Source organism: Trifolium pratense, linkage group LG4 (genome assembly GCF_020283565.1).
Source record: "Trifolium pratense cultivar HEN17-A07 linkage group LG4, ARS_RC_1.1, whole genome shotgun sequence".
NCBI classification, from domain to species: domain Eukaryota; kingdom Viridiplantae; phylum Streptophyta; class Magnoliopsida; order Fabales; family Fabaceae; genus Trifolium; species Trifolium pratense.
The window spans coordinates 49,784,463-49,806,390 of record NC_060062.1 but is presented as its reverse complement, the minus strand read 5'-3'; the positions used below and the strand labels follow the sequence as shown (position 1 = coordinate 49,806,390).

The following is a 21,928-nucleotide window of genomic DNA, read 5'->3' as shown; positions in this document are numbered from 1 at the left end:
TAAAATAAAATGATAGTTTTGTCAAACCATTGCTGTCATATATTGTTATATTTATTGTTATTGAAGGAAAGGAAAATTAAACTTATTGTTATTATAATTTGAAATATAATACTTCGTATATATGCTGATAAGTGAAGGGTTCATTTTCATAAAATAGGATAGTTTTTTCCCTATAAATAGATATCAAAACAAATTACTTAGACTTAATTGCATATTTAGTCCATTATGTTTATTTTATGTTTTAATTTGGTCCCTTATGTTTAAAAAGTTTCAAGTTGATTCTTTTTTTTTTGGTACAATCAAGTTGGTCCTTTATGTTATTGATATCATCATAAGTTGGTCATTTTCCTCAAATATTGAGTTAATTTCTTCTAAATTTTCGTTAAATTTAGAGTTCATTTCTTCTAAAACTTTCACATGGTATATCCTCCTAAGTTGTCCGCGTACGCAAATCTATTAGCCACGTAGATGATTTAAACAAAAATTTGACTAAAAAGGACCAACTTGAAACTTTTTTAAGGTAAGAGGTCAAATTGAAACCTAAAATAAACATAAGGGATCAAATATGCAATTAAGCCAATTACTTATTAAGTGTGTTTTGTTTTCGAGTAATGCCTTTTTTCTTTTTATTTAAAATAAAATAAAATATTCATTAATTTAAATTGGTAGAGTATATAAGATAAAATATAAATTCAACATAATAAATAATAAAAAGAATGAATCTGCAAACAATATCGCAACATTTAAATTGACGAAAAATTACATAAATAATCCATTAATTTAATTTCAGGTAACAATTTCGTTATTTATCTTTTTATTATCCTTTTGTTTTAGTCTTTTATCTTTTTAATCATTGTACTGCTATTTCTTATCCTTCTGGAATGTATCTATTAAAAAAATGCAAAGATTATTAAAATTCAGGGTCTTATCTAAGGTATAGGGTGCATGTGACCATAAGTTCAAAGTTTGGGGCAGAAATATTATTTTAGGGGTCTATTAAGCCCAACAAAAAATATACCAAAATTCTTCTTTTTGCCAATTGCTTCTTATATTCTCTCGGCATATGTATCATTGCATCAAGTATCGAATAAATTTTTTTGTACAATTATATTTGATATGATTGAAAATTTCTCTATTTGCATTCAACTGTATCAAATATAAAATTCTCTATCAGACTGCCTTCGTACTACTCCAACATTGTCAAATGTGAAGAGAAAGAATGAAGAGATTACTTGCATCACAAGTTATCAAACAAACTTAGAGTTAGGTGATTTTGTCTCATGTTTGATAGGAATTAATTTTATCTTGTACTCCCTCTGTCCCAAAATAATTGTCACACTTTATTACTGCACACTTGCCGATGCACAATTTTGATCATTAATATTTTTAGTTGTGTATTATTAAAAATTATGAAAAATTAATATTTTGATAGTACTCATCGAGACAAATCTAACAAGATCTCATATGCTAATATTTATCTTTATACATTATTAAAAAAATATGGTCAAAGTAGCTTGTATGAATAGTGCACATAGTCAAATTGTGACAATAATTTTGAGACGGAGGCAATATTTGTATTTAGTTAGGTTGATCTTAGTCCGTACTCCGTATATTGCATAAATATGAGACTCGTGAAATGTATCAAACAAAGTTATGAATAATATTGTTTTTGCTTCTTTATGCATATTGTGCGCCTAAACACTATGTACTTCCTTGATCCTTTTGTTAAAATTATGAGGCACATTTCTAGACTTTTCTAGAAATCATTAGTAAGTTATAGAATCGCTCTTACTTATTAAGAAATGTTGTAAATTTGTAGAATTTTCTAGATTACTTGAGTATAGTTACTAGAATAAGTAAGTACTAGATTTGTACTAGGACATATATCACGAATAATCTAGAATAAAGGATCTAGAATATGTCATCCACACCTATAAATATGTAACAATGGCTCGTTTGTAATCCATCCAAGTGAAGAGCAATTCAATCCATTCTTGCTCTAAGTCCTCACACTATTTGTTACTACTATTTTTCAACTACCAACTAAAGTATCTACACTATCAAAATACATTCTAAACTAACACTACTACCTCAACTACTAACATCTTTCATGCGCTCATTTTTTGCAACAATGAAGCTTGTGTTTCTCTTTTCACACACATCGTTGCACACCTACACTTCTTTTCTTCTCACAATCTTGTTGTGTATCAACACATATTCATCGTCTTCCTTTAGTTTTCTATCTACAAGTCTGCATTTCATTGGCGATCCCTAGTTTTATCTAATTTTCTCTAGTAGTATGGAGTTTTCAACTTTTTTTTCTTTCTTCAAGGTGTGCAATTTTCTGAATTGAAAGTGTTGTAAACGCCTTTGCCAAATGTGTTTATGTCGTCATTTGAAATTCTTGAGTTTGTCAAAGCCACATATTGTTATCCAAATGTTTCAATTGCTTATCGAATTCTCTTAACTATGTCGGTGACTATTGCATCTGTAAAAAGAAGTTTTTACGAAATCAAAATTATTGAAAAATTATTTGAAATCATCCATATCACAAGAAAATTGAATTGATCTAGCCAATTTTTAGGAATTAAATTTTTATATTTATTAGTTATGACCCATAATGTAGGTCGGCTCCTAGACCACCAAAAAATCTTAAAAACGGCTTGTTAAAATTCATTCTAAACGCTATTTTTACCCTAGAATTGCACCATACAACAAAGAAAAAAATTATAATTAAGATAAAAGAGATCGTATTATCTTATTTCAACTCTCTTAGTTTAATTATTTTTAGTTTGAAGCCTATACGTATTATACCATGAATGGGATTGGGAGTACTAAACACATGTGCCTTAGTTTCGCCTTGTTTGGATGCTACCAAACAAACCCATTCTCGAAATTCTGGTACCTACCATTCTTCTAGAAACCAACCCCAACACACAAGTACACTAGAACTCTAGAAGTGTTCATAAACAAAATAGGTGGTGTTTGGATCCACGTTTCAGAGAAAAATAAGTGATTCTAATTACTACTACGTCCACAGTTTATTTTATCAGTTCATTTCACAATACTTGTTAGTATGATCCTTGAAATATTTATTAACATAATCCTTTTTACATACATTAAAACAAACTCACAATGTAATTAAGAAATATATTTTATATATTTGTGTACAGATAAATTGAATTTTCTTTTCTCATCTTTCAAAATAAATTAAAAATGTTGATAAAAAATATGTTTAAGCAATAATAATAGATATATATCTAATAATATAAAATAGAATTAGAATTATATGCGTGGCTTGTTTTCCATCAAACACTTGACACTCCCTTCAATTATTTAATTTGTTCTATTTAATTTTTAAAAATGTAAATTATTATAGATAGCCTCCAATACAGGTTAAGTGACTTAATTAGATTTGGCAATTAGCTTTTATATCGTCAATTTGTAATCTCGATGTTTTGCAAAAAAAAGCAATCATGATTAACAGTTTTTCCATTGAAAAGAAAAAATAATGACCAATAGCCTAAAAAGCAAAATTTGTACTCTTTTAAGTAAAACACGTACCGGAAATTTGTGTAAAAAAAAAAGTAAAACACGTACCGTACACGTTTCCATGGGTAAATGAAAAAGTTATACACCCTCCTCCGTCATTATATTATAAAAAAAATATATAATAGTTTACGGCTGATAAGCTAGCTGATAGTTTGGCAAAAATATTTCACACTTGCGTTTGGCAAAAATAGTTTACGGCTGATAAGCTAGCTGATAGCTTATGGCTGATGACTGATGGCTAATGACTGATGATTGATGGCTGATAGCTTCTAGCTGATAAGCTGATTGAAGTGTTTGGTAAAATTAGCGGTTCAACTGACTGATAAATATAAAATGACATAAAAGAACATCTTTAACTAAATAATTTTTTTTATCAAATTAATACTATTTAAGATACTTATAATTTAATATTTTATGTTTATTTTATTTTTTCGGCACAATATTCTAAGTTCGAATAAGATGGGTGCTCTCCTATTCCGACTTCCCCGGAGCCTCCGGTATCACAGCCGAGACAACAATGAGTTTTCTGCCCCTGCGGGGATGGAGCAAAAGAAATTTTGAGAATTCAAGAGAAGGTCACGGCGAGACTAGCCGTTTTTCATTAATGATAGGTGTCAATTTTATTTATAGATTTTTCTTAAAGTATATGAAACGGTCAACTGGATCACATATTTTGGGATGAAAGAAGTATTAATTGAACCCACATGAACAAATTTATTTCATAGTAGTAGTAATTCACGGATTTGGATCCTCTCATTTTTTCTCTCTTCAATTCTCTCTCATTTTCTTGTTTTGTGAGTATGAATAGAGAGAAATAAAAAATAAACAAGTGATGATGAGAAATAAGAAATTATGAGAGAGAGAAACACATAAAAGAAAAATAACAAAAAATTAAAGAAAAAAATGGAGAGGATCCAAATCCATAATACTTAAATCTTTATTAATTGCTTAGGTTTTTCATTACCCATTACCCATTACATGTTTTACTTAAAAGAGTACAAGTTTTGATTTTTAGGCTATTGGTCATTTTTTGGCTTTTCGGTGAAAAAAAAAAAGTTGTTAATCATGATTGCTTTTTTCGCAAAATATTGAGACTACAAATTGACAATATTGAAATTAGACACTATTTGAAAAAATTCCAAAGGATAAAATTGAAAAAATTGACCTTGAAATTGTATACATCATTTATTTTGCGACAAATCTTTTTTTTTTCTTTCTTTTTTCACCACCTAGTTTAATCTGGTTCGGGAGTCAGTTCTGACATCAAGTGGTGTCAGCCCCCTCCCGATTGTAGTTGCGGGGATCGAACCGTGGTCCTCCCTACCAAGTTCAGCGCCAATCACCACTGAATCAACTAACGATTGGTTGCGACAATCTTTGTTAAAAAGGGTATTTCTAACGAGTGTTACCAGAACACTCTTTAAGCATTCCATTTAAAGAAACTTTTTATTTTATTTTATTTTTAACTAAAAAATAAAGGATATTCATTCATTCAAATTGATAGAGCACATCGATGCAATATAAATTCAAATTCGCCAAAAACAAAAAGGATAAATCTGCGAACATACTCACAATATCCATGTTAATAGCATAAAACGACAAATTGCATAAGCCTACAAATGTGACTACTTTATTGAAGTGTCCGGATCTGTAGAGTTAATGACATCAAAGTCGACATTGATTGGATCTGCACTTGATCGAAATTAATCCTTCAACCTGAAACAAACGAACACCGCACAAAGACGGGACAACAAAATACTCCGCACAAAGATGAGACAACACAATACTCCGCACAAAGACGGGACAACAAAATACACGGTACGAAGACGAAAAATCAAAACAAACAAATATGTGAAAATCACACTTATTTACTATAATGAGAAAGAAAAAACAATTTGGAGGGGTGATTTCAGGCCAAAATTGACATTAAATCACCCTTCTTCGATAGACTAAGAAGAAAAAAAAGTGGTGACGGCTAGGGTTAGAAGAAAGAAACGTTTTATTTAAAAAGTTAAAAACTATGATTTCCAATGCGTTGACTTTATGCATTTCCATAAAAATTCTATAAAAAACTTACTCCGTGAAAAGTGACTCGAGGGGAGTCGTTAGCATTTGCCTTTTAAAAATATGTCATTTATTTTGAGAATAGTTAAGTAAACGTGCAATTCTCTCTTTTTACTTTACTTCATTCGATCCTTATTATAAGAAGAAGTTTCCTTTTTAGATTCATAGAATGTTGGATGTATTTGATCCATATTATTGACTAGATACATCTAACATTTTATGAATCTAAAAAATAAACTTATTCTTATAATAAAGATCGAAGAAGGTATATTTTTTTTCTCCTTAAAGTGTGTGAAACGGTCTCATCAATTATTTATTTTGTGACGAAGTGTGTGAATCCACATCCCTGGCGACAACTTGTTACTGTAAAAAAATAATTGACATGTTAGGACTTAGGACACAGGGGGATGTTAGCTGCGTGGGCGAGGCTGGTCCAAGGATAGTAACTAGCTACCAAAGCAATTTATGAGAGTTTATTAATTCTCTCACAAATAAATAAATAAACCACCAGTTTTATTTATTTAAAGTATGTCACAATATTATTTATTTAAAGGATGCCATGTATCTACATAATCTAACGTGACAGTGCCATGTGGACTTCCATTAGTCAACTGTTAGTTGACTTAACATTTGAGACTAAAACCAAAACTAAAAATTAATTGATGACGAAAACGAGTGATTTTAAAGAATAAGGATGAAAACCAAAACTTAATATAAAAGTAGGGACTGAAAACATATTTTATCCATAAATTTATTATCACTATCAACTTTCTTAATTCTTGTGACTTATGCGACGGGATCATATATTTAGACATAGAGGTAGTATGTTAGAAAGACATATTTTAATGAGATATGGTGTACACACAAAAAAAAAAAGCAAAACACCAAATAAAAAAAATGTTAATGAACCTCTCGAAGAAAATAAAAAAGAAAGAAAAAGTTTGACAAATAAATTCTCTGGTATGACAATGTTTGATTTTTGGAGGGGAAATGTTTGAATAGTACAAATTTTGTGAAATAGGTGATCTTTAAAACTACAAGTTTTTCTGCTTACCATCCAAAAAATATCCACCCTAAAACCTTACTCCCGTTATAACCCTCAAAATCCTCTAAAGGTGTGAATTCTTATGCATGTAGATTGATTGTTAGAATGTTTGCAAGCCTTTGGTAGAATGACTATGTTTGTGTTGATTGAGTGAATATAACAGCTTAAACATATGAGAGAATGTGAGGGAGTGAATGATTAATTATAGTTTGGTCAATATTTGTGAAAAGTTCTTGATTTTTCGGTATTAATCTGTGTGCAAGTAAATTCATGATAGGAATGATCATTGAAATGCTAATTGTGAGTGTCTAACTTGATTGATTTTGATGGCTTTGAATAAAACTGTTGAGATAGTGTCAGATTTTCGATAGATGAAGGTATTCCTTGTGGAAAAGGAAAAAGTTCAAGTTTGGGGTTGTGATGACTTCATGTCATTACTATCATTTTGAAGCAAATACAAACAAACCAATATGTTTTTACCATGTTTTCAGCACAAAAATAAGAAGACATTGCGTTGAAATACGAGATTGGTTGGATCACAAGAAAAGAAGAAAAACTGAGAAGATTGTCTGTAATTGCGCCTAGCTCATGAACTACTGTGCGCAGCTCAAATAATTGAGTAAAAATGGAGTTTGATTCTGTCAACTGCGCCCAGCTCAGGAACTCCTGCGCCCAGCGCAAATGCGTGATTTTGTCTCTATAAATTTAAAACGCAACTGCAGAATTAGGTTATGAAATTACTGATCGAAGACTGACTTTTGACAACGAGTTTATGCGTTCAGAAAGGCACCCAAGCAAGGATTCAAGTGTGGAAACACATCCAAAGAAGTTGTAATTAGATGAATCAAAAAGGTCCAATCACTCTTCTTATTCAAATAAAATCTTATTTTATTTGCAAAGTCTTATTATTAAATCTTAAACCAACAAACACCCCCTTTTTAATTATGTGAAATTACACGAGCATGCTTCGAATTAATTGGGTTTGATTTACTACAACCCTTGTGAAAATTGTTATAAAGTCTCACATCGGTTGCGATATGGTCTGACTAAGTGTTTATAAACTAGAGGCAATCCTCACTTTACAAGCCGGTTTTGTAGGGTTGAGTTAGGCCCAATACTCAATTCTAAGATGGTATCAGAGCCTATCCACGATTCGCTGGGCCACTTCGTCAGGCCGTCTGCAATCAGGTTTTTGATCGGGCCTTCACCATTCATATTCGCGCCACAAGCCCATAGCGCTTGGCGCGAGCGGGGGTGTTAAGAAGTCCCACATCGATTGCGATATGGCCTGGCTAAGTATTTATAAACTAGAGGCAATCCTCACTTTACAAGCCGATTTTGTAGGGTTTAGTTAGGCCCAATACTCAATTCAAAGAAAAATATCTCCAGAGCTCCATCAATGGCAGAGGAGGAGTCGAGCTTCACCTCAAGCACTACCACCGGCAGCAGAACAGGAGAGGAGACAAACAAGGAAAGCAACAATTAGCAGCACAAGAAACGAATTGTAACAACCACGAGAAAATTTCTAGGATTCTTCTTTTTCTCCAGAGCCATCAGCTTCTCCAACGAAATAAATAGAGTTTCTACAAAAAAAAAAATTTAGAAATAATTGAAATTGGATGATCATTAAAAATTATGATAAACAACAATAATTTTTATTCTTTAATTAAAAAAAATTTCCGTAAAAAAAAATTCTACAAAAAACAATTTAGAAATAATTGAAATTGGATGATCCTTAAAAATTATGATAAACAACAATAATTTCTATGAAGACTAGCTGCCAGACGCATATGTCTGTGTCTATTATGTAAAGTTATATAAAAAAAGACATCTCTTATGTTATGATAAGTTTGTTAATAAAAGATTTCTTATGCTAAAAACAAAAAATGACATGTCTTATGTTATGATTAGTTTGTTAATAAAAAAAAATTACGGCTAAAAAAAAGTCAAGGATATTGTTGGTATTATGAAAAATACACACAAATTTTTTTTTGTATCTCTTATAGAAGATATAGGTATAGATTTTTCTGTAAAAAAAAATATTTTTTTTCAATTGAATGTCACTTAAGCAAGCTCTAATTTAATAGTATTTTTTTTTTTGCAAACTAGTTAATTAAAGATTGAGTAATCAGTCAATTTAGTTCCTAAACTATCACTCTCTCACCAACTTAGTCCCTAAACTATTAAAAATAACTAAAAGATCCCTAAACTATATTCACATCCTTCAATTTAGTCCATCGATTAACTTTTCCGTTAAGTGATCGTTAGTAGTCCCTAAACTATACAAAATACTTCAATTTAGTCCCTAAACTATCTTAAAAAACAACAAATAGTAACAACACTGCTAAATCATTAATGCTAAATCAAATAGTCCCTAAACCATACTGCTAAATCAAATTCATTTTTAACATAATTCATTACTGCTAAATCATCCTTTGTCTCGTTCACTACCTAGTAACAACACAAATTCATTACTGCTAAATCAAATTTAAACCAAATGAAACATTATTGCTAAACCGACATAAACCAACTAAAAAACACAAATTTCACTCCTAAAAATTAACAAGTGAGAATAAACCCTTACAAATTTAAAAAAGTTATAACGAAAAACAGTACCTTAAAACAACAGCGACAACCAGAATTGGAGCGTATAGGTGGCGCTAGGGTTTTCAGATTGAGATGATTTGAGAGAGTTGATCGAGAAGAGAGAGATAAGAAGATGCAATTGAAGGGGGTTGATGAAAAAAGAGTTGGTGACAGAGGACTAAATTAATGGAGTTGAGAGATTTGATCGAGAAGAGAGAGTTAACGCAAAAGATAACAAAGGACTAAATTGATGGATGGAAAATAGTTTAGGGACCTAATTGATGGATGAAAAATAGTTTAGGGACCTTTTAGTTGGTTTTAATAGTTTAGGGACTGAATTGGTGAGAGAGTGATAGTTTAGGGACTAAATTCAGTGATTACTCATTAAAGATTTGTTTTGTTTTGTCCCTTGGAGTATCTAATTAAAGATATTTTTTTTTTTTTTGCTCATCTCATAATGTATATATATAATCTATACCAATAGAGATTTCTGTGTGAAGAGCTTCCAAACCCTAAAACAACAAAACTAAGAATTGCGTTGGATTTTCCTTCCTCTCACTGCGATTTACGGCTGCCATAACCTCCCCTGCAAAACGTAACGCACAACACCATTGTCGCCGCACCGATATTCTCAATCACCGACACAAGACGCAACCATGGCGGATGTTATGGTAATGAAAGAGATTGAAGACAAAGCCTCACGTCTCGGAATCGATCTATCTACCATAAATCTTGATTCCATTCACCTCCCACCGGGTGACGACGACTGTGGAATCATCATTGATGACGAGGATATTCTTCAAGAAGAAAATTCTGGTTCGTTTAATACTGGTAATTTAGGGAACATTATAGTAGTGGACAATCTTCCCGTTGTTCCGAAGGAAAAGTTTGAGAAGCTTAAAGGCTCTGTCCGGAAACTTTACAGTCAGATTGGTGTTATGAAGGATGATGGTCTCTGGATGCCGGTTGATCGTGCCACCGGACAGTCCTTAGGTTACTGTTTTATTGAGTACAATACTTCTCAAGAAGCTGAGCTTGCTAAAGAGAAGACTCATGGATACAAATTCGATCGTTCTCACGTATTATTTGCTGGGAGCATGTTCGATGATTTTGATCGGGCCATGAATGTGCCTTATGAATGGGCTCCTCCACCATACAAGGAATATACTCCAAGGGAAAATCTCCAACAATGGCTTACTGATGCTAAGGGCAGAGACCAGTTTGTGATGCTTGCTGGGAATGATATTGAGGTTTCCTGGAATGATGCTCGACGATTAAAACCCGATCCTGTTTACAAACATGGAAATTGGACTGAGAGTTTTGTACAATGGTCACCTTTGGGCACATATTTGGCAACAGTTCAACGGCAGGGTGTGGTAGTCTGGGGAGGTGCTACAACTTTCAATCGTCTCATGCATTACGCTCATCCTCAGGTAAAGCTTATTGACTTTTCACCTGGTGAGAAGTATTTGGTAACTTATAGCAGCCATGAACCGAGCAACAGTCGAGATGCTAATAGGGTTGTGATAAATATATTTGATGTGAGGACTGGTAAATTGATGAGAGACTTTAAAGGAAGTGCTGATGATTTTTCTGTTGGAGGTACCGGGGGTGTCATGGGAATGTCATGGCCTGTATTCAAATGGAGTGGCGGAAGAGATGATAAGTACTTTGCAAGGATGAGGAAAAATGTACTTTCTGTATATGATACAGAAACATTTTCTCTTGTTGACAAAAAATCCATAAAGGTTGAAAATATAATCGATTTCTGCTGGTCGCCAACTGATCCAATCATTTCACTGTTTGTTCCGGAGACAGGAGGCGGTAACCAGCCAGCTAGGGTAAGTCTTGTTCAAATCCCCAGCAAAGAAGAACTCAGGCAAAAGAACCTTTTTAGTGTTAGTGACTGCAAGATGTACTGGCAGAGCAATGGGGATTACCTTGCTGTTATTGTAGATCGATATACGAAAACAAAGAAAAACACTTGCACAGGCTTTGAGCTTTTCCGTATAAAGGAACGTGACATACCAATTGAAGTTCTGGAGCTTGAGAATAAGAATGATAAGATCATTGCATTTGCTTGGGAGCCAAAGGGACATAGGTTTGCTGTTATTCATGGTTATATGCCTAAGCCTGATATTAGTATCTACTCTATGCGGACTGCTCAGAACACTGGCCGAGTTTCAAAGCTCACTACTCTGAAAGGCAAGCAGGCAAATGCTTTGTTTTGGTCACCTGTAGGTCGCTTCATTGTACTAGCAGGGTTGAAAGGTTTGAACGGACTGTTGGAATTTTACGATGTTGATGATCTCGAAACCATGGCTAATACAGAACATTTTTATGCAACTGATGTTGAATGGGATCCAACTGGAAGGTATATTGTTTATTCAAACAAGTGATGATATTGTCGACTGACTAACGCAGAAGATCATGGATAAATTTGTGTAACATCAGTAAAAAAAAAATAATTTTCTGTAGTTAATCATTAAATGTTTGACTTTTGTTATGTTACTGATCATTGGTTATCTCTTTTATACTACAGGTATGTTGCAACTGCTGTGACTCATCATGATAATATGGAAAATGGATTCAACATATGGTCTTTCAATGGCAAACATCTGTATCGGATATCGAAGGATAGCTTATATCAGCTCTTATGGAGACCAAGACCAGCATCTTTCTTGACTGCTGAGAAAGAGGAAGAGATTGCAAAGAACTTGAAGAAGTATAGTAAGAAATATGAAGCTGAAGATCAAGATGTTTCATTGCTGCTGAGTGAGCAGGAGCAAGAGAAGCGCAAGATCTTGAAAGAAGATTGGGAGAAATGGGTTAATCAATGGAAGCAGTTGCATGAAGAAGAGATGTCAAAGAGGCAAGAGCTGATTAACGGCAAAGCTAGTGACGAGGAAGAAGAATATGAAGCCAAGGACATTGAAGTCGAGGAAGTAGTCGATGTTTCCAAAGAGATCCTTCACTTTGAGTATGGTCAAGAGTTGAGGTAGTGAAGTAATGGAGGTTTTATAGCTAGTTGGGCAGTAGTGTTTCTTTGTGTTCATCTTTGTAGACCCAATTTTGTAGTTTTTGTCACTCTTTTTAGAAAGTAATTCCCCTTTTTCTCATAATATTGAACATCGAATGGAAATCTGTTAACTCATCATATTTCCCATCTTTTATTTTCTGATCATATTTCCCATCTTTGCACGTTAAAAAAAACGAATTTAGGTGTAAAAGCACATTTTTTAAAAACATTTTTTTAGACAGTAAGCAAACATAGAATAACTTCATTTTTTTAAAAAAATTTCCTAGAATTTTTTTTTAGACTTTTTCAAAACAATATATTTTAAAAGAATCTTAAACAAACCCACTCATTATTAAATAATAAAATATAGAAGCCACTATGTTTGTTCTTAGTAGTGAAAAATTTGGGTAGTATATTATAAGTCTTAGATTCAATCATAAGCTCGTTGTAAACAAAAAATATTAAAATATAGAAAACCCATGTATCGCGTGGGGATATGGATATCTTACAGCTACCATGTGTGATATCTTTTCTTATATAAGATAAGATATCTTTGTGAGTTCTATCTCTAGCACCCAACTCAATTATAATCCCAACTACCTTCTTCTCTTGTCCTCATTTTCAACCACCTAGCTACTGAGAACCCAAAAATGCCTACACTAGTAGCCGAAGAGTCCCAAATTACCAATTTGAAGCTCATGTTTGGTGCTTCAGGTGTCAAAGCCAATGAATTAGTGACAACTTTGTCCTCAGAAGCTACTATCTTTGATATCATTCAAGCCATTATCAAAACCAAACCAACTGAAATTGATTCACCATTTAGTGTCCTTGATTTAAGGGTAGTTATTGACCTCATGAACAAATGGACTACAAACCTTCCAACTGTGAAGCCTTTCTATGCCGTTAAGTGTAACCCAAACATTTCACTTCTAAGCACACTGGCTTCACTCGGCTCCAATTTCGACTGTGCAAGTAAGGTCGAAATCGAATCCATTTTATCACTTGGGGTTTCACCCGAAAGAATCATCTACGCCAACCCGTGTAAACCGGAATCACACATTAAATATGCTGCAAGTGTCGGTGTCAATGTAACCACCTTTGACTCTGTTGGAGAAGTCGAAAAAATAAAAAAGTGGCATCCAAACTGTAAGTTGATCCTTCGGATTAAGCCGGAGGAAGAAACCGGAGCACGGTTTTGTTTGGGTCTCAAATATGGCGCTCTTCTTAATGAAGTTCCGAAACTACTCAAAGCTGCTAACATAGCTGGACTTAAAGTGACGGGCGTGGCATTCCACATAGGTAGTATGGGAGCCGATGCACAAGCTTACCGCGGAGCCATTTTATTGGCTAAAGCTGTTTTTGAAACGGCTTCACGACTTGGAATGCCGAAAATGAAAATTCTCGATATTGGTGGTGGATTCTCTTCTGGATCGAAATTTGACGAAGCGTCGTTAAGCATTCATGATGCAATTAAATCTTATTTCGAAAATGAAGAGGATCTTGTTGTTATTGGTGAGCCAGGTACTTACTTTGCGGAAACCGCATTCACCTTAGCAACAAAAGTGATTGGGAAACGTGTGAGGGGTGAATTAAAAGAGTATTGGATCGACGATGGAATTTATGGAACTCTTTGTATGACTGTTTATGATTATTTTATTATAAAGTGCTCAACACTTAGGTTTGATTCAAAACATGAGAATGCTACATACAAAGACACCAAAACTTACCCTTCAATGGTTTTTGGACCCACTTGTGATTCGACTGATACGGTTCTTAAAAAGTACCCATTACCCGAACTTGAAATGAATGATTGGCTTGTGTTTTCAAATATGGGTGCTTATACAACTTCTTGTGCGACCAATTTCAATGGGTTTAGCTCCTCAGCTAAAAATACTTACATTGCCTATTCAAGTTGAAGTTCTGTCGCAAGAGAACAAATTATGAAAAACGGGAATATTGAGAGAAATAAGAGCACCTATACATTCATCATTGATTTTTGCTATTATATTGTACTGGTGTTTGATAAGCCACATATTTTTTTTTCATCAAATGCTTCTTTTCGTTTGTTTTTAAGTCTATGTGATTTTGAAGATCTGAAACCTCTAAAATTGAGAAAATAAATCAAACATTTAGATAAAATATTAGAAATCGTAATATCAAATCACAGATGATGGAAGAAGAGAAATAATGTATGTATTGACAAAAGTAGAAGAAGAAATTAAGAACTTATAAAATTGTGATATATTGAATGATGAGCGAGTTAACTTACGGTAACAAGCTAGCGGCGCACCTTTGGGACGAATGGGCAGCGGTAAACAACATATCAGAAGCGCAACAACAGCTGCTGCATGCGCTAACAACAACATGGTACTAGCTAATGCGGCCTTTTATCGGTCTAATCGTTGTTTGTTTGATTTGATTTCTTTTTGTATTGAAAATCTTTTTGATTAATAAAATGAATTGAGCTTGTTTTTGTAAAAATATGGTACAAAGTTTTTTTACTAATAGTTAAGTACACAATTATTGAAAAAGAAATAATGCACACATATAAAATGCAACCATTCGGGAGAAACCAAGTTTGATTTCTGATGGGAATAATTTTTTAGCAAACTTTACTTATTTCGCGTCCGAACTCTAAATTATCCGGCTCATTTCCCAGTGAGAACCAAAATGTTAATAAAAAAATGCAACCATTCATATCTAAATTTGTTTCCTTTTACATTTTATAGTCTATACATTTTGTTTTGGGTTAGGCAGTTAGTTAGCATTTTTCTTTCGGGTCATGCTAACTAGTGTCTCGGAGCACTAGTTAAGGAAATAAAAAAAAATAATGCTTACATTAAAATAAGCATCTTTTATACTTTTAAAAAAATAAAGGTTTAACTATACATTTGGCCCCTTACGTTTATTTTAAGTTTCAATTTGGTCCCTTACGTTTATTTTAGGTTTCAAGATAGTCTTTTCCGTCAATTTTGTCACATGTGACAGTCAATTTCATATGTGGACTGACACGTGGCGCTTGGACATGCTGACACGTGTACTATTCAAACGGTGTTAGTAACTAAACTAACGGAAAAGACTAACTTGAAACCTAAAATAAACGTAAGTGACCAAATTGATACTTTTTAAATGTAGGTCCGGGCTCGGGTAGTATATTTAGATCCCATTTTTAAATAGGACTTTTTAGCCCGTCTTATAAAGCTCGTGGCTTGTTAATTAGGGACGACTAGTTTAGGGTTGGATAACCCATTTTGACAGCTATATATTTGAGGGTGGAATGAAACATTAGTCCTAGAAGGAGGGGGCAAAAGCTACATGCCCTCTAATCCCTTTTCTATGAGACACGCATACTCCTCAACCCACATACAGCTCCTTTTATAAATGGCAAATCCAAAACACATATGCAGCTCAAAAAAGATAATATCTTAGAACAGAAAAACCATATTTTTAATTAGTGTTCCGTATTCGCTAATTAGCATTTTTATTATTATAATATGTAGCGTAACCTCATGTTTCACGAGGCAAAATGTCGGCAAATCTCACGGCCTGTCTAATATCTTATGGGTTATGCTAACCGGTGTCCCCGGGGCACCGGTTAAGGAAACTAAAAAAGGAAATTTTTAAATTGAAAATAATACTTTTTAGACTTTCGAGGCGTTGACTGCACAAAGTTCAATGTCATATTACTATATTTGCTTCTTTAAACAGTGCGCCGGGGCACTATTTAGTATTTTCCATATCTTATCTTATTCTTACACCCTTACCCTATGCAATTATGTGTATGCATATCAGCATATAATCCTTGTGAGTTCTCTAGCTTAAACACCAACTTAATTATAATTTCAATTCAATCACCTTAGCTAGAAGCCCAAAAATGCCTACACTTGTAGCTGAAGAATCCCAAATTACCAACATTTTCAGCGCTTCAGGTTTCAAAGGCAAGAAACTAGTCACAACTTTGTCCTCAGAAGCTACTATCTTTGATATCATTCAATCCATTATCAAAACCAAACCATCTGAAATTGATTCACCATTTAGTGTCCTTGATTTAAGGGTCGTTATTGACCTCATGAACAAATGGACTATGAATCTTCCAACCGTGAAGCCTTTCTATGCTGTTAAGTGCAACCCAAACATTTCACTTCTAGGTGCATTGGCTTCACTCGGCGCCAATTTTGACTGTGCAAGCCCCGTTGAAATTGAATCTGTTTTATCGCTTGGCGTTTCACCTGACAGAATCATCTATGCCAACCCGTGTAAATCGGAGTCACACATTAAATATGCTGCAAGTGTTGGCGTCAATGTAACAACCTTTGACTCTGTTGGAGAAGTCGGAAAAATAAAAATGTGGCACCCAAATTGTGAGTTGGTCCTCCGGATTAAGCCAGAGGAAGACAACGGAGCACGGTTTAGTTTGGGTCTCAAATTTGGCGCGCTTCGTAACGAAGTTCCTGAGCTCCTCAAAGCTGCTGATGATGTTGGACTTAAAGTAATTGGCGCGTCGTTCCACATAGGTAGTGCAGGAGCCAACACACAAGCTTACCGCGGAGCCATTTTATTGGCTAAAACGGTTTTTGAAACAGCTTCAAATCTTGGAATGCCGAAAATGAAAATTCTCAATATTGGTGGAGGGTTCACTCCTGGATCAAAATTTGACGAAGCATCATTAAACATTAATGAAGCAATTAAATCTTATTTTGAAAACGAAGAGGATCTTGTTGTTATTGGCGAACCAGGTACTTACTTTGCGGAAACGGCATTCACCTTAGCAACAAAAGTAATTGGAAAACGTGTGAGGGGTGAATTAAGAGAATATTGGATCGATGATGGAATTTATGGAACTCTTAGTACCGTTGTTTATGATTATTTTATCGTCACATGCTCGACACTTAGATTTGGTTCAAAACCTGATGAGGTTACATACAAAGACACCAAAACTTACCCTTCAACGGTTTTTGGACCCACTTGTGATTCAACTGATACAGTTCTTAAAGAGTACTCATTACCTGAACTTGAAATGAACGATTGGCTTGTGTTTTCAAATATGGGTGCTTATACAAGTTCTCTTGGGACAAACTTCAATGGGTTTAGTTCCTCTGCTAAAAATGTTTACATTGCATGTTCAAGTTTAAGTTCTGGAGCAGAGAACAAATCATGATGTTCTGATCAATATATTGTCCTCTCAGGTGATGTTGCATTGTTTTAATGGATTTGAATAGTCTTTCATTTTGCGAAACTCAATTGTGGAACTTGTCTTTTTTCTTCCTACTATCTAGAAGAAGGTATTTCCGTGTATGGATTTTTTTTAGATGTTTTAAATTAAGTTTGTTTCTCACAAATATGATACGTTTAAAACTCTTTTAATTTTTGCTTAAAAAAAAGAAATAAACTGAGTCACGTTAAGTTAGTCCTTTTGCTAATATTTTTTTCCAACCAATTTTGTTTTTCTTCTCGATTTTGAACCGTGAGTCAGTGGTTTTTTTTATTAAATTATTAGTAATTTCTGAGAATTTTTTACCATCATAAATTTTTAAAATTGGCCGGTAAAAAAAAACTAATATAACAGAGTCGGCTCATAGGTCATAGGTTGGTGTCCAAAGAACGAGAGTCGGCTTCCTTAACTTAAGTCCGTTGTTAAATAAAATTAAGAAAAAATCTTCTGCTCCTCCATACAAACCTTACAAGAACGCATGACTTAGGAAACCACCAAACAAATCTAGCAGGAACAAAGGCAAAAAACCAAAAGAAATCAAGCAAATACCAAAATTTTTTATCAATAGAATTGGTGTTGGACCCCTAAAACAATGGGCCTCAGACCGTGGCATCCATAGTCATAGCTCAGGGCCGGGCCTGACTCTAACCATAAGCATCATCGTACTGTCATCACACAACTAATATCACTAAAATCTCCCGCTAACAACCAAGGCTCAGTCATTCCTTCAGTTAGCAACTTTAAATCTTCCTACAATAATCTTCTATTATCTTCATTAGGATTAAGATTAGGACTAGCATATACAGCAGTGAAAACCCTCTCCCTCTCATAAATTTCTTAATTTTAAGGTGCATAAATTGAAAATTCTTACTACATAAGGATGCAGTAATAAAATCTTTCTTCCAACAGGGCCGGCCCAAGGGTAAGGCTACTAAAGCCCTAGCTTTAGGCCTCCAACAAAAAGACTCTATATACATATGAAATGCTTCAAATACACACAAAAAAAGGTCTCGTACAATAAAATTTGCTTTGGGCCTCACTTAATTTTGAAGATTATTTGGTCGGCCCTATCTTCCAAACCAACCACAATTCCTCCTGCATATCTATGAACATCCGTTGCTAAAAACCATCAAAACCAAGCACTTGAAATGTTCTGCACTGCACAATTTAGTTGGCTCACATCGAGTTTTAACGATGACAAATATTACAGGTTTATGAGACACCACATATTGGTTACAATATCTTATAAAAGAAATAGTGCCTCTTTTGTTTGTAAATTTATGAATTAAAATGATCAATCAAAACTAAATATGAGGAGTAAATTGATTATCTAAAAATAATTAAAGATAAAAATGAGTAATAAAAGAGATACTTGATTTGTCAAAAAAAAAAGAGACACTTGTGAATGTCTTTACAATTTCAATATATATGCAAGGACTGACGTAATAGCGGATTACAGACTAAAATTGGTGGTTTGCTAAAAAAAAAATATAGCATATGCATCTATTAAGAGACCAAGTTGCATTAAATTAAATAGTTTAAGTGACCAACCTCAATGATTTAGGTTAAGAAACTAAATTGTACAGTATCATGTGAAAAAAAAAAACTAAATTGTATCAACTTGCTAAAGACTAGTTAAAGACGGAGCCAATTTAACAAAATTGTGGACAACTTCATTTACTTATCTCCAACTAAACTTAGCATGAGAGTTTACAAGAGTTGTAGATAAAATACATAGGCATGGCAATGAGGCGGGAACGAATTTTGCCTTTCTCAAAGACTAACCCATAAAGTTTGAGTTTCCCCAAACCTGTCCCAATTCTCAACATATATGAAAAGTAGAATCCCAAACTCATACCCAACGAGGTTCGGATATCCCCGTTCGGCCGTTCTGTCTCACCTCCATATGAACTTACCTTGAATTTTGGTACTTTTTTTTTATTAAAAAAAGGAGGTAATTAAAGTCGAAAACTATTATGTTTCGACAATATATTTTTTTAAACAAAGAATGTAAATAGAAAAAATAATTTTGTTTAATACTCAACTTAAAAATAAAAACAAACATATGAATATAATTTAAGACTTTGTTTAAGGGTTTATAATTTAAGAGAAATAAAATGTAATTAGATATATCTGGAGTGAGTTCGGGGACGGGTTCGGGGTAAATATCAATGTCTCAATTACCCGCCCCATTCACGTCTTTTAAATTCGAAAAAATCCAAACCCAAACTGAAACCCAATCAAATTAATTTTTCCCCGTCAAAATCGAGGCGGGACTAATGGGTAGCACAAGTATGAGATATATTGTCATGGCGGAATATATCTGCATATATATGATGCACCATGAAAATATAACAATGTTATAATTTTTCTATTCAATTGAAGTGGTTAGCTTTAGAAGAAGGATACCAATTAAAAACAACAAAAAGAGAGTAGATGATGCAGCACCGCACTTGTGGGGTTCATCTTTGTGTGCTGGATTAGCCTGTCCAAAGCAACTTTGCGGTGCCAACAATATTATTTGGTATCAAATTCATATTTCATTTGACTATTATACAACGCATTCATTCATGAACACATTTCACTCTCTCTTTCTATAAATACAAATTCATTTTAGTACTTGAATCCACCCACACACTCAATATGGCCATCTCTAGAACTTTCATTGTCTCATCATTTCTCCTCTCACTTGTTCTTTTTCATATTGTTGAAGCACGCCAAATAGTAAGGCATATATGCTATATATATAGTATAGTATTAGTCATAGTATAGTATTAAGAAAAAAAAAAATAGTATAATATTTAAAGCATATCTATTTAAATGTATGTTTATTATGTATAGCATATTGTTTTCAAATTTGTATCCGCACATTAACCATTTACCTAATTGACATGCACTATTTTTAACTTACAGATGAGCATGTATGGAGCTGCATCGTCATCCCCTCTTCCCCAAACAATAGGTAATATTTACTTAATAATTATCACATCTATAAAAAAAATTGACATAAAAAGAATGTCATATTTAATTTTAGTTTGTTCTCTTCAAATTGTGCTTCTAATTAATATTATATGCATCAATTTTAAGTTACTATTCTTTATTTTGCTCTTTTATGATGATAATAATAATAATTCTCTCTCTGATCGCTATTAAAAATAAAATTGACTTTTTATGTATGTTGAATAACTCGTGTAAACTAGATACATCAGTTGTTTAATATATATAAAAAATCTATTTTATTTATAATTATAATCAGAGAAAATACATCAATAACTAATAATTATAACTTAGTAAAATCACAATAATTTTTTTTCATTTATTATATTTTTAAAATTTGTATGAAATAATCAAATGTACCAACTTTGGTGAAATAGAAAGTAATAAAAGAATTTGTACTAGAAAAAAACAAAAGAGAGAGATGAAAGAAGTCAAGAAGTAGTAATTGTGAGACTGAGAAGTACTACTCTTTGCAATTATGAAGTAGTATTAATTTTTCCAACATATCTTTGACCAAAAATAGCTAATGGACCTAATTACTATTTATGAACATTTATTATGGTGTACTCCCTCCGTCCCAAAATATAAGTAAAAATTGGTCAATGAAAGTTGATGTATTTGGTTTAAAATTTAGTCCAGATACATTCACTTTTGTTGACCTCCTTTTGCTTATATTTTGGGACGGAGTAGTACAATGTATAGATTGCAAGGTAGCATGTGAAGGAAGGTGAAAACTATCATCAAGGCCAAATCTGTGCAAGAGAGCTTGTGGCAGTTGTTGTGCTACGTGCAACTGTGTCCCTCCTGGCACTGCTGGAAACTTTGACTCATGTGATTGTTATGCCAAAATCACCACTCGCAACCAAATTCGCAAGTGTCCTTAATTTATGTATAAATGACATAAGAGAAATTATATTAGCACTTTCTTTGATGTTTTCTTTATAATTAATACTTTATGATAGTTCGCTCTTTGTAACTGAGCGAACTATCATAATACTATAGTAGAAGATTTAATGAGCAATTTAAAATACCTCAATTTAATTGTGTACGATCCACCATACAACTCGCCCCAACTCCAACATTCTTTTTCGTGAAAAATCAAAATGGTGCCCGTGTCAACTATCTATTGTGATATATTAAATGTGAGTTACAATCTCACATTAAATAAAAGAGTTGAAGTTGAATAACATATAAGTGAGAGAATCCATAAACTCAATACCTTAAGATTTTTGGTGAATATGTGGTGTCAAACCTTACTTGTGTAATTACTTTCGGCTCAATAGTTGGATTAACACTTTGGGCTAAAAGCATATCCAAACAAGTGAGGTAGGCCATTCATCCAAAGCCTTAATGATTTTGATGTCACTCGTGTAGTTGCTCTTAGGGGTGTTCGTGGTGCGATTTGGTTCGGTTTTGAGCATAAGTCATCTTGACCGCGAGATAAAAATGCAAG

General features: G+C 33.4%; 3 protein-coding genes across 5 annotated transcripts; all 3 read left to right on the top strand.

Moving 5' to 3' along the window:
* Positions 1-9,739: 9,739 nt before the first annotated feature.
* Positions 9,740-12,420, top strand: LOC123923629 (eukaryotic translation initiation factor 3 subunit B-like). Its single transcript, XM_045976321.1, has 2 exons — positions 9,740-11,621; positions 11,790-12,420. Exons 1-2 carry the CDS (start codon positions 9,904-9,906, stop codon positions 12,247-12,249), a joined length of 2,178 nt encoding a protein of 725 aa, XP_045832277.1. The 5' UTR covers positions 9,740-9,903; the 3' UTR covers positions 12,250-12,420.
* A 418-nt stretch (positions 12,421-12,838) lies between these two features.
* On the top strand, positions 12,839-14,339 carry LOC123923631 (ornithine decarboxylase-like). Its single transcript, XM_045976323.1, has one exon. It carries the CDS (start codon positions 12,917-12,919, stop codon positions 14,180-14,182), a length of 1,266 nt encoding a protein of 421 aa, XP_045832279.1. The 5' UTR covers positions 12,839-12,916; the 3' UTR covers positions 14,183-14,339.
* A 1,696-nt stretch (positions 14,340-16,035) lies between these two features.
* LOC123923630 (ornithine decarboxylase-like) lies at positions 16,036-21,594 on the top strand. 3 transcript variants are annotated; one of them, XM_045976322.1, is made up of 3 exons: positions 16,036-17,452; positions 20,392-20,440; positions 21,178-21,594. In XM_045976322.1, exon 1 carries the CDS (start codon positions 16,141-16,143, stop codon positions 17,422-17,424), a length of 1,284 nt encoding a protein of 427 aa, XP_045832278.1. In that variant the 5' UTR covers positions 16,036-16,140; the 3' UTR covers positions 17,425-17,452; positions 20,392-20,440; positions 21,178-21,594. The 3 variants fall into 3 exon arrangements, 1 of the variants encoding a protein (XP_045832278.1); XR_006814454.1 differs by lacking the exon at positions 16,036-17,452 and adding an exon at positions 19,829-20,002 and having other exon boundaries at positions 21,178-21,567; XR_006814453.1 differs by lacking the exon at positions 16,036-17,452 and adding an exon at positions 20,040-20,202 and having other exon boundaries at positions 21,178-21,563.
* The last annotated feature ends 334 nt before the right edge of the window (positions 21,595-21,928 follow it).

Excerpts from the sequence above, each read along its gene's own strand:
- LOC123923629 (XM_045976321.1), top strand. The coding sequence starts at position 9,904 with ATGGCGGATGTTATGGTAATGAAAGAGATTGAAGACAAAGCCTCACGT. Across the intron at positions 11,622-11,789 it reads GAATGGGATCCAACTGGAAG|GTATGTTGCAACTGCTGTGA; the intron begins GTATATTGTTTA and ends TTTATACTACAG.
- LOC123923631 (XM_045976323.1), top strand. The coding sequence starts at position 12,917 with ATGCCTACACTAGTAGCCGAAGAGTCCCAAATTACCAATTTGAAGCTC.
- LOC123923630 (XM_045976322.1), top strand. The coding sequence starts at position 16,141 with ATGCCTACACTTGTAGCTGAAGAATCCCAAATTACCAACATTTTCAGC.